This window comes from Monopterus albus, unplaced genomic scaffold (assembly GCF_001952655.1).
Source record: "Monopterus albus unplaced genomic scaffold, M_albus_1.0 scaffold1.1, whole genome shotgun sequence".
NCBI lineage: Eukaryota > Metazoa > Chordata > Actinopteri > Synbranchiformes > Synbranchidae > Monopterus > Monopterus albus.
This window is the reverse complement of record NW_018127881.1, coordinates 4,395,097-4,406,833: the sequence shown is the minus strand read 5'-3', so window position 1 is coordinate 4,406,833 and position 11,737 is coordinate 4,395,097. Positions and strand designations below refer to the sequence as shown.

Here is an 11,737-nt window from a genome sequence, read left to right as displayed (position 1 = left end):
AAAAATCCATACACTACCAGAATGGCTTGTGAAAATCACTATTTAGTTCAACCTCTGCTGAGAAGCATAAAATATGCAATTTTCTGTATCACCACTTGCCCCTAAAGAGACTTTAAAACAATACCAAATGCTAAAAACACAAAAAAAAGAAAGGCTTAAACTGAACTTCACACTGTTACCTCCTCAAGCCACCTCAACTGCCGTGCAAATGAAAATATGCTTTTAAACAGTCCAGCCAGCTGATTTAGCAATATGGTTAATGAAAACAGTGACGAGACAGTGGTGAGTGCCAGTTTCACCATTACACTTATTAATCTTCTGGGACCACTGCCAGAACCTGTGCAGCAAATAGCAGCCAGATAAAAAGGGACACACTGCCTTAATTGCCTTTGGCGTTACCCTTGACATAGCAGCAATCAGGCAGTGCTCGGTGCATTGCCGGCGATTAGAGCAACACCACCAGATGAGTCAGAGATGTTGCATCACTAAGGCATCCTGCCTTTCTATGAACCTTCCATCCCAATGTGTTCATAGAGAAAAATGATCCAGAGGATGTTTTGTGATCGCCTCATACTGGACATCACAGCGTTAAGTCATAGCAATAACAAATGAAAGCAGCTGTGAAAGACTGGTTTCATAAAACTAAACCAGGAAGCCTAATGAGTCTCTAACATGAAATGAGGATGAAACAGTGAAACAAGACAAACTATAATGGCAATGCTGACACAGTACACGTTAGTAGGTAATGTTCATCATCTTAGCGTATTAGCATACTAGCATTTGATAATTAGCTACAGCTGAGGCTGATGGGAATGTCATTTTTACGATATTTGGTTATAAACTACAATATTGGACAAATTAAAATGTTGCACTGACAGTGTTGAAGTGTAATCACCAAAATGTTTACACTTTATCCAGTCAGTAGTTGTTGAGACATTTCACACAAAACCACAAAATGTCATCTTCACGGTGGAACGACAGGAAAGGTCAGGGGATCACCAGAGTCACTGGGCTTCATCCCCTGGACACCAGGAAACGAAATGGTAAACCAAACAGTTTCTTCATTACGAAGCAGTTATGGAGCAACGTGTGCAGTTTTCTAAAAATATTGTCGTTCAAGGTTACCACAAGAAGGTGAAATGCATTATGGGACTTAATAATGGTTTTCATTGGAGGTTTGAAACCTCTTCGGTGCAAGACCTAAATTAGTCAGACGTCTCTTGATCCATGACCCTATTGCAGATTGTCAGTGTCCAGGGACCAACCAGAATTAGGCCTGAAAGCCATTATGGCTCCTAGCCCACAGGTGAAAGCTGCAAGTTTCTCAGAATGGTAGAAACATGCCGTATGTTAAACGGGCAGTTAATTGTGTTGATCTTTCTTTAACACTGAAAATTGCATCTTCATTTGCTGGATTTTTAAGACAGCTACTTCTTTTTATCTTCCCATTTAGAGTGCTGTGCATGTCATTGCTTCATTGTGACACTAGAGGACGCCACACTCTAAGAGCCCAAACTGCAGAGCTGGGTCACTCAATGCACATTACACTTTCAGCACAAACAAACATTGTCTAATAATGATATTGTTTATTAATAATACTTTGATAATATTATCTCTGCTTTCTGTTTGTATTTTTTCATCTACGTTATTGATTTTCATGTCCTTTATAGTTTTCTACAGTAATATAAAAAGCACGTTTTACTGGTGGAACAACTTGTTCCCCAAAAAAAAAAACCTAAGCTAGACAGAGCACCAAGGCTATATTTGTCAGCCTGCGTGTGAACCCATGTGCCTCTGAAACCTGGACATCTTTGGCATCCTGCCTGTGTCACTATTCCAGTAACTCTGAGACCAAATAGTTACAAGATCAGAATTATAGACTGGTATTATAATTATGGAAGTCCTGGCATACTGTGACAGGTCCAAGAAATGAGCCAAATGGGGAGTGCTGCTGTGTCCAGATTCTCACTGGTCTGCTGCCAAAAGGGCTTTATACACTTGCAGCTGAGTGAAACTGTAGCAAGAAGTAATTAAAATAATCTATAGAACCAGGAGGATGTGGAATAGTGCTTTATGATATATTTTCTAAAACCTCTGGGCAACCTTTTATATGGAAACATCTTTGACATTTGGTACAAATTGTAAAGAAATTTGTAATTTCCTTAAAAGAACAGCTTAGTTTAAAACCAAGTAATTATTCTTTAGTCATTCACTCAATATCTGAAGCTTTATTCTTTGTACTGTACATGTTGTCTGCAGACACGTTCACTCTCTTGCATTTTCAGATGACCTGCTCTATACTGACCAAAGTTTCATCATGCAATTAACTGGAATTAATTAAGTTTTCCCTAAGATTAGTACTATGTTACACAGTTCCTTGTAGAAAAACATTTCTGAAATGACAGACCCATAAACTAAAGTGTTACCAGTTTCTTTAACTTCCAGATGCTCAGTAGTTCAGATATGTACATGAAAATGAGTCGGAACCAAAATACAAGGCAAAATCTGCATTAACTTAAGGCGCATGCTTGGCAGCTTAGTCTCACATTTAATTGTCCCTGTTTTACTGCATTTTATTCATTTTTCACTAGAACTATGGACACTAGAATACTATTTGGTACAATATAGATTGAGGTTTGCACAACATAGTCTTTACACTACTTCATTTATCAGTTTACAGAAAAACAAACTGTATTCTTGGGGAACAAGCTGACTGTGGACATGGACTTACACTAATGTTACAGAAAGGCATAAAGCACCAACATTGTTCAGCATAACACTTGGCAGGCAGTCATAGGTAACATCCCTCTGATAGTGTGGTCATCAGCCATATATACATGTTCGTACAGGAATCCAGCACCTTTCTGTGGAGATAAGGAAATAGTTCCAATAAAACAAACTTTATTCAATTATTGTGGAGGACACTTTTACAAATGCTAAAATGGTCACGGACCTTATGCTGCCAAGGTCTCCCTCCACTCCTAATTTGGGATTGTGACAGATGGCCAAGGTCTCCCTCCACTCCTAATTTGATAAATACGTAAGAACAGATGTTAAAGAAGTCAGAAATGCAGAAACAACAGCAATTCAGAATCACATAAGAGAAAAGAAGAAAACTAAGCAAACAGACTTTTTTCAAAATATTTTTACACACACACACACACACACATATAATGTATATATATTAATATTGTTTTATAGAAGTCTACAACATTATTTAGATTAAAGCTCCAAAATGCTAAACTGTTTTAGTGTCCGGAGAGTGACCTGCAAATAAAATGGTGTATCTGCATCCTAAAGGAGGCTGCTGTTGCTGAGTCAAGGAAATCTGATTAAGGCTCCTAATTGAGCACATGAGGAGCCCTTCTGGACTCTTTCAGTGGAGGAGACCACCTTTTCCAAGTTTAGTGCTCTCCATGTATGGGAGGTAAGTCAATGACAAATGTGACCTCCAGACTGTAACACATGTCAATGCTGTGGAACTGATCTACAAGTAAAGACTTACTGCAAAAATAATAACTATATTACAACATACAGTATGTTTTATAAAGGTGTTGGGCACTTTGATATTTGTCTGACTTAAAGTCGGTATATTCAGCAAGCACACAGAGATAATAACAGTCAGATAAACTCAAAATCACTTCTGACCTGTGAATATGAGAATGTTGCCCTATTTCTTGTCTGCATCTGGAATTGCTGGTTCTGTTTAAAAGAAAGGCACATTATTAACTTTCAGAAGGTGAAGCTATAATATTGGCAAAGCAAAACAAAGTTATTTATAACAATCCTGACTTACGTTTGACCTCCAGCTTGCAGCTGACAGTTGCCTCTCCGAGATCGTTGAGGGCTCTGCACGAGTACACACCTCCGTCAAAGTTACCGGGCTTACGGATCTCCAGAGAGCAGATACCCTGGACGCAGATCTGCCTATACTTGGGGTTGTCTCCGATAATCATCTGGTTCTTCATCCACTGAATCGTGGGCTGTAGAAAAACACATTACATGATGATTACCATGAGCTTTTTTACACACATACCTCAAGGAGTTGGCACCATTATTACGGTCTAATCCAGCAAACACTGAAATACCTGAAATAAATCATTATATTGAACAGGTAAATTGAGCATTCATATTTTAGACGGGACTGTTCTGTCAGCTGTAATCAAGTTTTGACCACTCAGCTCTGGTGGTGTGTTTGGTGAAAGTTGGAACATAAACTACATGCAAGCAGATATGTGGTGAAAACTCAGTGAATGTCTTAAATGTTGCATATTAAGTTATAACAATGTGACGTAGCAGCGTTGGCAGTTAAGTGTCAGTGTGATCCTTAAACCAACACAGTGTAGTTGTGCTAATGGTTCATATTTTGGTCATGTGACATTACATGGTCAAACATGGAAAAAAGGAAAATCTTGCTACTGTACTTTTGGGAATCCTCTGACAGAGCAAAGGAGCTTGGTGCTGTAGCCGGCAGTAGTGGCTCTGTCATTCAGAGAGGTGGTGAACTTGGGCGCCTCACTGAAACTGTGCTCCTTATAATCAGAAGGCTTGTAGTTAATACCTGGAGGCAAGAAGAAAAAGCAGTTAACTATACAGCTGCTGGTAGAGTCTACAGCTTGTGTAAGGCTGTCAGCTGTTTATGTAGTTTCAGCCCTAAATTTGACTGAATCACATTTTGATACTCGATGAGCGATTCTTCTGAAATGTTTCTAACATTTCTCAGGCACTGCAGTGATTTAGAAAAACATTTGTAAACGCTCAGTCAAATAGTTTGGTTGGATGATGGCAACCTTGCAAAACTGTATGTAGTAATACACCTAGTCAGTAAAGACCAGGTGTCTTTACTGGATAAAAGGTTGTTTACAATTTCTCACATTAATATCTGTAACAAAACAGTTTGTATCTATTTAGATGAAGGAACATCTACTAGCTGAGAACAGCAATAGTAATGAAACTGATAAAAATAAAACTAGACAATCAAGGAAGGATCAGAGAGATGAGAGCTTCAGATGAAGCAGGTAAAATTAAAGCTAGACTTCCACAGACTGAAAATGAATGAATGACTCCAGTTGTCTGTTTTTACAATAGTGGAGGAAAATATCAGTGGAGCGATACAGTACCTGTCTTCAGAATCTTGGCCTCCTGCTTTGTAACAGCAGCGCTCTCGCTCTTTCCGACCTTGTTTTCAGAAAACACTCTGAACTTGTAGGAGTTTCCCATGATGAGGTCAGAGACGGTGGCATTCAGTCTGTGGTAATGCTCCAACACGTTGAACCACTCCTGCAGACACACAGTGAAGGATGGCTTAGCCGAGCAGCTGCTGATAGATTTAGTTAACAGAATTTATTGGTGGGATCCTACTATTAATAGTTATCATAAGTAATTTACTACAACGGTCCAGTCAGCCAACTTGGATAGTGAAACATTGCACTAACAGCTACTTACTCCAGTCTTTTTGTCAGCCTTCTGGACTGTGTAACCTGTGATTTCTGTGTTTCCGTTGTCAGTGGGGGGAGCCCACTCCAGAGCGACATTGAAGCCCCAGTTATCCACAATCTTTACACTGGCAGGAGGCCCTGGCAGCTCTGTGAACAGACAGACAATGATCAGATGACAAGCAGCACATCAACAGGTTTTAGAACCATATCAGAGTGAAAGGAAATCATCTTCGACTACATCTTAAACACCGAGCACATTTATTCTTTTTGATGCAATATCAACATTTTGCTTACCAACAATTTGAAGGGTAATTGAAGCCTTGTCCTCGGAGTCCTCCACCTTCACACACATCTCATACACTCCGGAGTCTTCTCTCTCGGCTGCACGGATAAACAGGATGCTGTCTCTGTCAGTGTTGCGGGTGTTCACCCTCTTTGTGTCCACAGGCTGTCCATTCTTTGTCCATGTGACCACAGGTTTGGGTTTACCCTGGTCAAAAAAAAAAAAAGAAGAGTTTTCAGGGGTTATGTAGTTCTACTTGTCAGCCATGCATGAACAGATACATACAGTCATCTTCAGCTTACTGTGAAGGGGATGGTCAGATTGATCTTGTCTCCAACACGAGCAACATGTCTTTGTCTCAGGAAACGAGGCAGGCGAATCTTGGGGCGGTCTAGAGGGAAACACAAAGAAAGAAATGATCGTTATTTTCATTCATTTGCATTTATACATGATTTAGTGAGAGCCCTTTTCAAGTTCTGTAATTAGCCAGCTTTACAGCTCATCAGTACCGAACATAAACAGGCTGAATGTGACTTCTGGGACCTGTTAAACGGATTTCAGGTTGTTTTGTGGCTAATAATTCTTGAGGAAATCACTGAGCATGATGAGCTGATCCTCTGAGACAGAGAATTGTCACTGGTACCATCAGGGCATTTCTGGGCTTTAACTGGTTGTAAAAGAAACCATGAGTCTAAGTCCCACTATCCCCTCTGCTACATATCTATCTACTTTGTGTTGCATGCCTTTCAACTCACTTTATCTTACTTGTCTTTAATGACAAGGGGTGTAACAAAGCAACAACGACAACAAATAGGATGACTAAGACTACAGATTATAATGATAATAAATAAAATGGAGTAGTAGTAGTACATAAGAGCAATCTATAGAAAGCAGGATGCACATGTGTATTAAGATTATTATATGATTGTGTAGCTACATGCATCTTTTTGTCAGTGTATTATATTTTCCCTAAAATATTAGTAATAGTAAGGTCAAGACCTTAGACCTCCTGAGACGACCTTTGGTGCTATACAAATGAAATTGAATTGAATTGGTCCTTGTTGCATTTCACACACTCCCTACCCACAAAGCTCCTTTTAGCTTGTAAAAAGCCAAAAATGGCCCCTAAATTAAAGAAAACAAAACCAAATCATAAATATAGTCAGCCATCGTGGCGTTTCAAATTCTGCTTAAGCCTCAGAAATATCCTGCGGAAGCTCATTTATAAGAGTGTTTGGTGAGAGGCACCACCTGCTGTGTCTGGCAGAGCAACATTTGTCCGGTCTCTATAAAAAGCAGGCGTGCTGGAGTATATCACCTCTCCTCATGACGCATGATTCAGAGCCTCACTCACCTACACACACATCAGATTCCATTGAAATCTCAAAAAAAAATTAAGCAGGACTCAGACACTGGCTACGAAAATGAGATGAGGTCCAGTGAGCCTGTCCATTAAAATAAATGTACTACATATTAAGTGTCTTGTCACTTCATAGGGCTTAATGAACATTGCACCTGTAAAGTGCATGGCATGTTTCAAAATAAACAGCAAATCTCAGAAAGTGTCAGGAGTTTCAAGAGCCACCTGAGAAGCTAGACACATGCCCGACTCGTTCTATACATAGCGAAATGACCCACTGGAATTTGCCATCCACCGCCTCGCCTCTCCATAACCCCCACTGCTTGCAGTCAGATCACTTGTCATCATCAATCTTGTTGAAAGGAGCCTGCCATTCCTCTGAGCATGAATCGTGGCAGGGGATCACAGTGCCATCCCAAATGCTCCACAGAAAAGTCTGTGTTAACAGCAGGGACATCCCAGCTATTTTTCCACAGCTTTGTGGTCATTCTGTCAAAGACCATTCGTAAGTGGACCACCTGCTATGACGGTGAACGTAGCATGACTATTGAAATACTGCCAGTCCATCTGGGATTAAGTTCCCTGTGGAACTCACCATAACGCGTAACGATTTGTGAGCGAGCCAAGGCAACGCTGAGCCTCTTTTTAATGCCCTCACTGGTCCAATATTTATGTTACTGAAAATCACTTTAGATATACTGTCTAACACAAGATCTACAGGATAAGTAAACTAACAAGTCTAACAAGTCTGCAATGATCACACCGTGGTCAGGTGGATCAGTATTGTAAATAAAGGTTATGTTTTTGGTTCTCTCTCTGTGTGTGTTTGATTGTTTGTTGGTTACCAGGATTATTAGATGGATCATCAGCATACTTGGTACAGACATTGGGGGGGCAACCCTAGAAATGACTAGATTTGGGGTGAAAAGGGTCAAAGGTCAAGGTCACAAAAAAATTTAAAAATTCCTATTGCTATCAAAAGTTATCAAAATCATTTGAAATTGAACACATACATACATATGTAGGGTGGCAATGTATCACCAGACCTGATTTCATCTGGTTCTTATGGCCATTTAAAGTTAACAATGAAAACTCCATCCATCCATCATCTATAGTGTTTATAGCTCTCTATAGAAAGGGAGAGAGGCGGGGTACATCCTGGACAGGTCGTCAGTCTATCAAAGGGCTGACATGTAGACCAACAACCACACACATTCACACTCAGGCAATTTAGAGTCACCAATCAACCTAAGCTGCATGTCTTTTGCTGTGGGAGGAAGCCGAAGTACCTGGAGGAGAGCGTGCTCCACATTGGCAGGACCTGGTTGGCCGGCAGGTTTGAACCCAGAACCCTCTTGCTGTAAGGCAACAGTGCTAAGCACTGCACCCCTGCGCTGCCTTCCTGAACCTTTCCAATTCATATTAGATGCCATAAAAATTTGACCCATTTGTGCCTTATTTTTTGGTCATGGGTCCACTCTCATGGATAGATATGTTTCATCATGGGATAAAGGTGATAACTCTGAACAACTCTGTTTTGATTTGCAGTGGCCCTTCCCTCTAAGGGCCAAACAGCTGCACCACCCCCCCCCCCCAATGCTTCTTTCTTACCAGCAATCTCCTCCACCAGGACAGCATCCTGGAGAGTGACAGGGGGGCTGCAGCCACCAGCGTTCACAGCCACCACGCGGATCTTCAAACGGTCACCAGTGGTCTGGTCTTTGATAATGTAGCGGCAGGACTTCTGCAGACCCTCATTGACTGCTTTCCAATCCGCAGCTGGATGGGGAAATTAAACATAATGAAGATAGTGACAGAGCTTACAAAGCTCTTGCTTGTCTCATCATTAAAGGATAAAAACTGCAGAATGTGTAAACTGCAGGCAGAACAAGATCAACATTCAGATTCATACAGATGATAAAATAAAGAAAATTCAATAACTAAGACATTACGGTCGGCTTGCTGTGCTGCTTTGTACACATTTTTTTGAATTAGACATGAAATTGCTGTTCTGTGAGTAAACAGCACCTGCTAAAGCAAGTCTACATGGAGCTTAGTGCTGCAAGTCTAAAAGCAGGCCCTCCAACAAGACCACAGCTCCTGAAATGCCTCTTTCCTTGTACGGAGAGGTTAGGTAACTCATCTTATAACTCTGTGAATGACACATACAGTATGGGACAGCTGCAGCTGGTATGGCTGAGCCACATGGTAACAGCAATTTTTCATGATGCTGAGTGTATTTAAAATGCACTTCAACACTGTAGCAACTGGAGATATGATAGTTAATGTAAAAACTGAGCTGCTGAAATAAAAGCTTTATAAACAATTCAAAGGTCAGCGCTGCTGAAATAAAAGCTTTATAAACAACTCAAAGGTCAGTTGACAAAGCTGTTGCAGTGTGTACCACTATCTGATCTTTTTCGTGCACATGTTAGTACATGGTTGCAGAACAGAACTTACTTCCATCCTTGCAGACTTCAATGACATATCCATCCAGACCAGTGGGTCCAATGTTCTCTGGCTGGCTCCAAATGATAGTAACCGAAGTGTCATTCTTGTCCTCAACAAACAGATCCACAGGAGCACTTGTGGGCTCTGCAGATGTCATAAAAACAGAAATACACCAAAAATGCAAATCATATATCAATTCAAATTTGGAGTTCAAGTGAGCTGAGGTCGCAATTCTTTACCCTGGTACCAGTAATAAAAAAAATAACAAGAGCGAATCAAATCTTTCTGGGCTGTGGTTCCCTTTTTTTTAAATAAAGGGTTACATCTGGGTGGAGGTGGTGGAAGGGTGGGCAGTTTAGGTTCTTCTAGTGTGGGCACCTCACCAGCTTTGGCTTATGTTAAATAGGCATTTGCATTATTATTGACAGTGAGCAGAGGGATGCTAGAGGATCAAATCTAATTCACTTGGTTTACCATCAGCAGGTGCCTCAGAGGCAGCAGCAGGAGCAGCTGGAGATTCCTCCACAGCAGGAGCAGCAGCGGATATGAAAGGTTAGAAGATGTTAGTGTGGTTTGCTGTCCAGCAGGAGGTGGGCTGTTCAAGGTTTAATAATAGTTTTATATGATGTCTGATATCCTAGTCTTTTTTTTTTAAACCGACAGCAGTCCCCCCCCACAGTAGCAGCAGCAGCAGCTGGTGATTTTTTTTCCAGCAGCAGATGGAGCAGCTGATATTAGAGATTTGAGGATATCAGCAGATACATACAACTTTTAAAATATTCAAATTTAGTGCATTAAAAAGAAAAGGTTAAACAGAAATGTGTGAGTTAGGTGGTAAAACACAGAGCTACTCTGTGGATATGATACCATCTGTGTCCAACAACAGTTAAATCAGTGGGAGCAGCTGATGGACACAGTTGGCACTTTACTGGGTACACTAGGTTAAAACGAATACAGTCCAAGTCCCAGACCAAGACCCGCAATAAAGCCTCTCCATGAAGGTGATAATCATCTCTGTTTTGAGAAACGGCTTTACAGGTCAGAATCACAAAGTTTTATTAAAACAAAGAAATGCGTCGATGAAGCGCAAAACGCACAAAAAGCACGCATAAGATTTTAAATTACTTTCATGAATAAGGTAGTCTGGTTCTGAGAGAGTCGATTGAGGCTGTTAAAGTAATAATCATGCTACTTCCGTTTCATGTGGACAGCTACAGCTCTGTACCCACGGAGCGCGCACAAACGTATATGCGTAAAGGTCGCCACCTGGTTACCATGAGCTGAACCAATTATTTGGAGTCAAAAGATCAAACAGTGTATCCAAAGTTCCACCGTCAAATAAAATAAAGCTGGACTACACACGCATGTCTCACAAGCCGCCGCGCTCGGGGCATTACCGTCTGCAGGTGGAGGGGTTGGAGGTTTGGGCTTCTCAGCTGGCGCTGGGGTGGTTTGAGGTGGGGCGGCTTCGGTAGGAGCGGCCTCCGGTGCAGGTTGTGGAGCCGGGTCTGGAGCCTTCTCCTCCGTCTTGGCTGGTTCTTTCTTTGCCGCCTTCTTGATTGGGGCAGGCTTGGACGGCATGCTGAAGCTGCAGATAATTCCCAACAGTCCTTTAAACTCTACCCAGTGCCATCATTCCTGTGGGTGCAGCAGGCTTATATAGAGCTCAGCAGGTTGAGGCCCTGCCCCTCAGTGAATGACATGTAATAGATACTGGACGCCGTGAATGTTCGACTCCAACCACCATGTCTGTTTGCCCCACTCATTAACACTCACAATACATCATTCAACTTTATTACATAAACTATGGCCTGATTAAATAAAGATGATAAAATACAAACCACGCCTTTAATTTGTTTACCCAAAAATGACTTAACAAATTTAACCTTGTTACTGTTCCAACATTACAACAGACAGTAAATGATTGTTTAATGCTGTAGTTTGTGTCAACACTGGCAAACTGTCACACAAGAAGCCACAGACTAAATAGAACATGTATTTTATTGATTCCAACAAACAGTGATAGGTGGATGAAAGCCTTCAGAGACATGCCTTATCCATGTATTTGACCCAACTGAAGAAATATACCTTTCTCTAGCTCCTCCTCAGTGATTGTTGCCGCAGAATGGCGACTTACTGTATTTACAGTCTTTACAATGACGTCCTGTACAAAATAGAGAAATTAAGTTTTACAAAGGATTCTTT

General features: G+C 41.0%; 1 protein-coding gene across 3 annotated transcripts; it reads right to left on the bottom strand.

The window, feature by feature from the left end:
* Positions 1 to 2,256: 2,256 nt before the first annotated feature.
* mybphb (myosin binding protein Hb) lies at positions 2,257 to 11,227 on the bottom strand. Of its 3 annotated transcripts, XR_002276146.1 has the most exons (13): positions 10,930 to 11,227; positions 10,007 to 10,042; positions 9,542 to 9,676; positions 8,693 to 8,860; positions 6,024 to 6,112; positions 5,733 to 5,928; positions 5,446 to 5,585; positions 5,121 to 5,280; positions 4,425 to 4,561; positions 3,797 to 3,983; positions 3,649 to 3,702; positions 2,954 to 2,981; positions 2,257 to 2,864 (listed from the first exon to the last, which is right to left on the bottom strand). XR_002276146.1 is itself a non-coding variant. In XM_020615097.1 (12 exons), the coding sequence occupies exons 1-11, from the start codon at positions 11,111 to 11,113 to the stop codon at positions 3,671 to 3,673; spliced, it is 1,464 nt and encodes a 487-aa protein (XP_020470753.1). In that variant the 5' UTR covers positions 11,114 to 11,227; the 3' UTR covers positions 3,006 to 3,024; positions 3,649 to 3,670. The 3 variants fall into 3 exon arrangements, 1 of the variants encoding a protein (XP_020470753.1); XR_002276153.1 differs by lacking the exon at positions 10,007 to 10,042 and having other exon boundaries at positions 10,930 to 11,226; XM_020615097.1 differs by lacking the exons at positions 2,257 to 2,864; positions 2,954 to 2,981 and adding an exon at positions 3,006 to 3,024.
* Positions 11,228 to 11,737: the final 510 nt, after the last annotated feature.

Coding starts and splice junctions, on each gene's coding strand:
- mybphb (XM_020615097.1), bottom strand. CDS start 11,113: ATGCCGTCCAAGCCTGCCCCAATCAAGAAGGCGGCAAAGAAAGAACCA. Junction 5,929..6,023: donor ATCTGACCATCCCCTTCACA/GTAAGCTGAAGA, acceptor TTTTTTGACCAG/GGTAAACCCAAACCTGTGGT. Junction 3,703..3,796: donor CTGCAAGCTGGAGGTCAAAC/GTAAGTCAGGAT, acceptor TCTTTTAAACAG/AACCAGCAATTCCAGATGCA.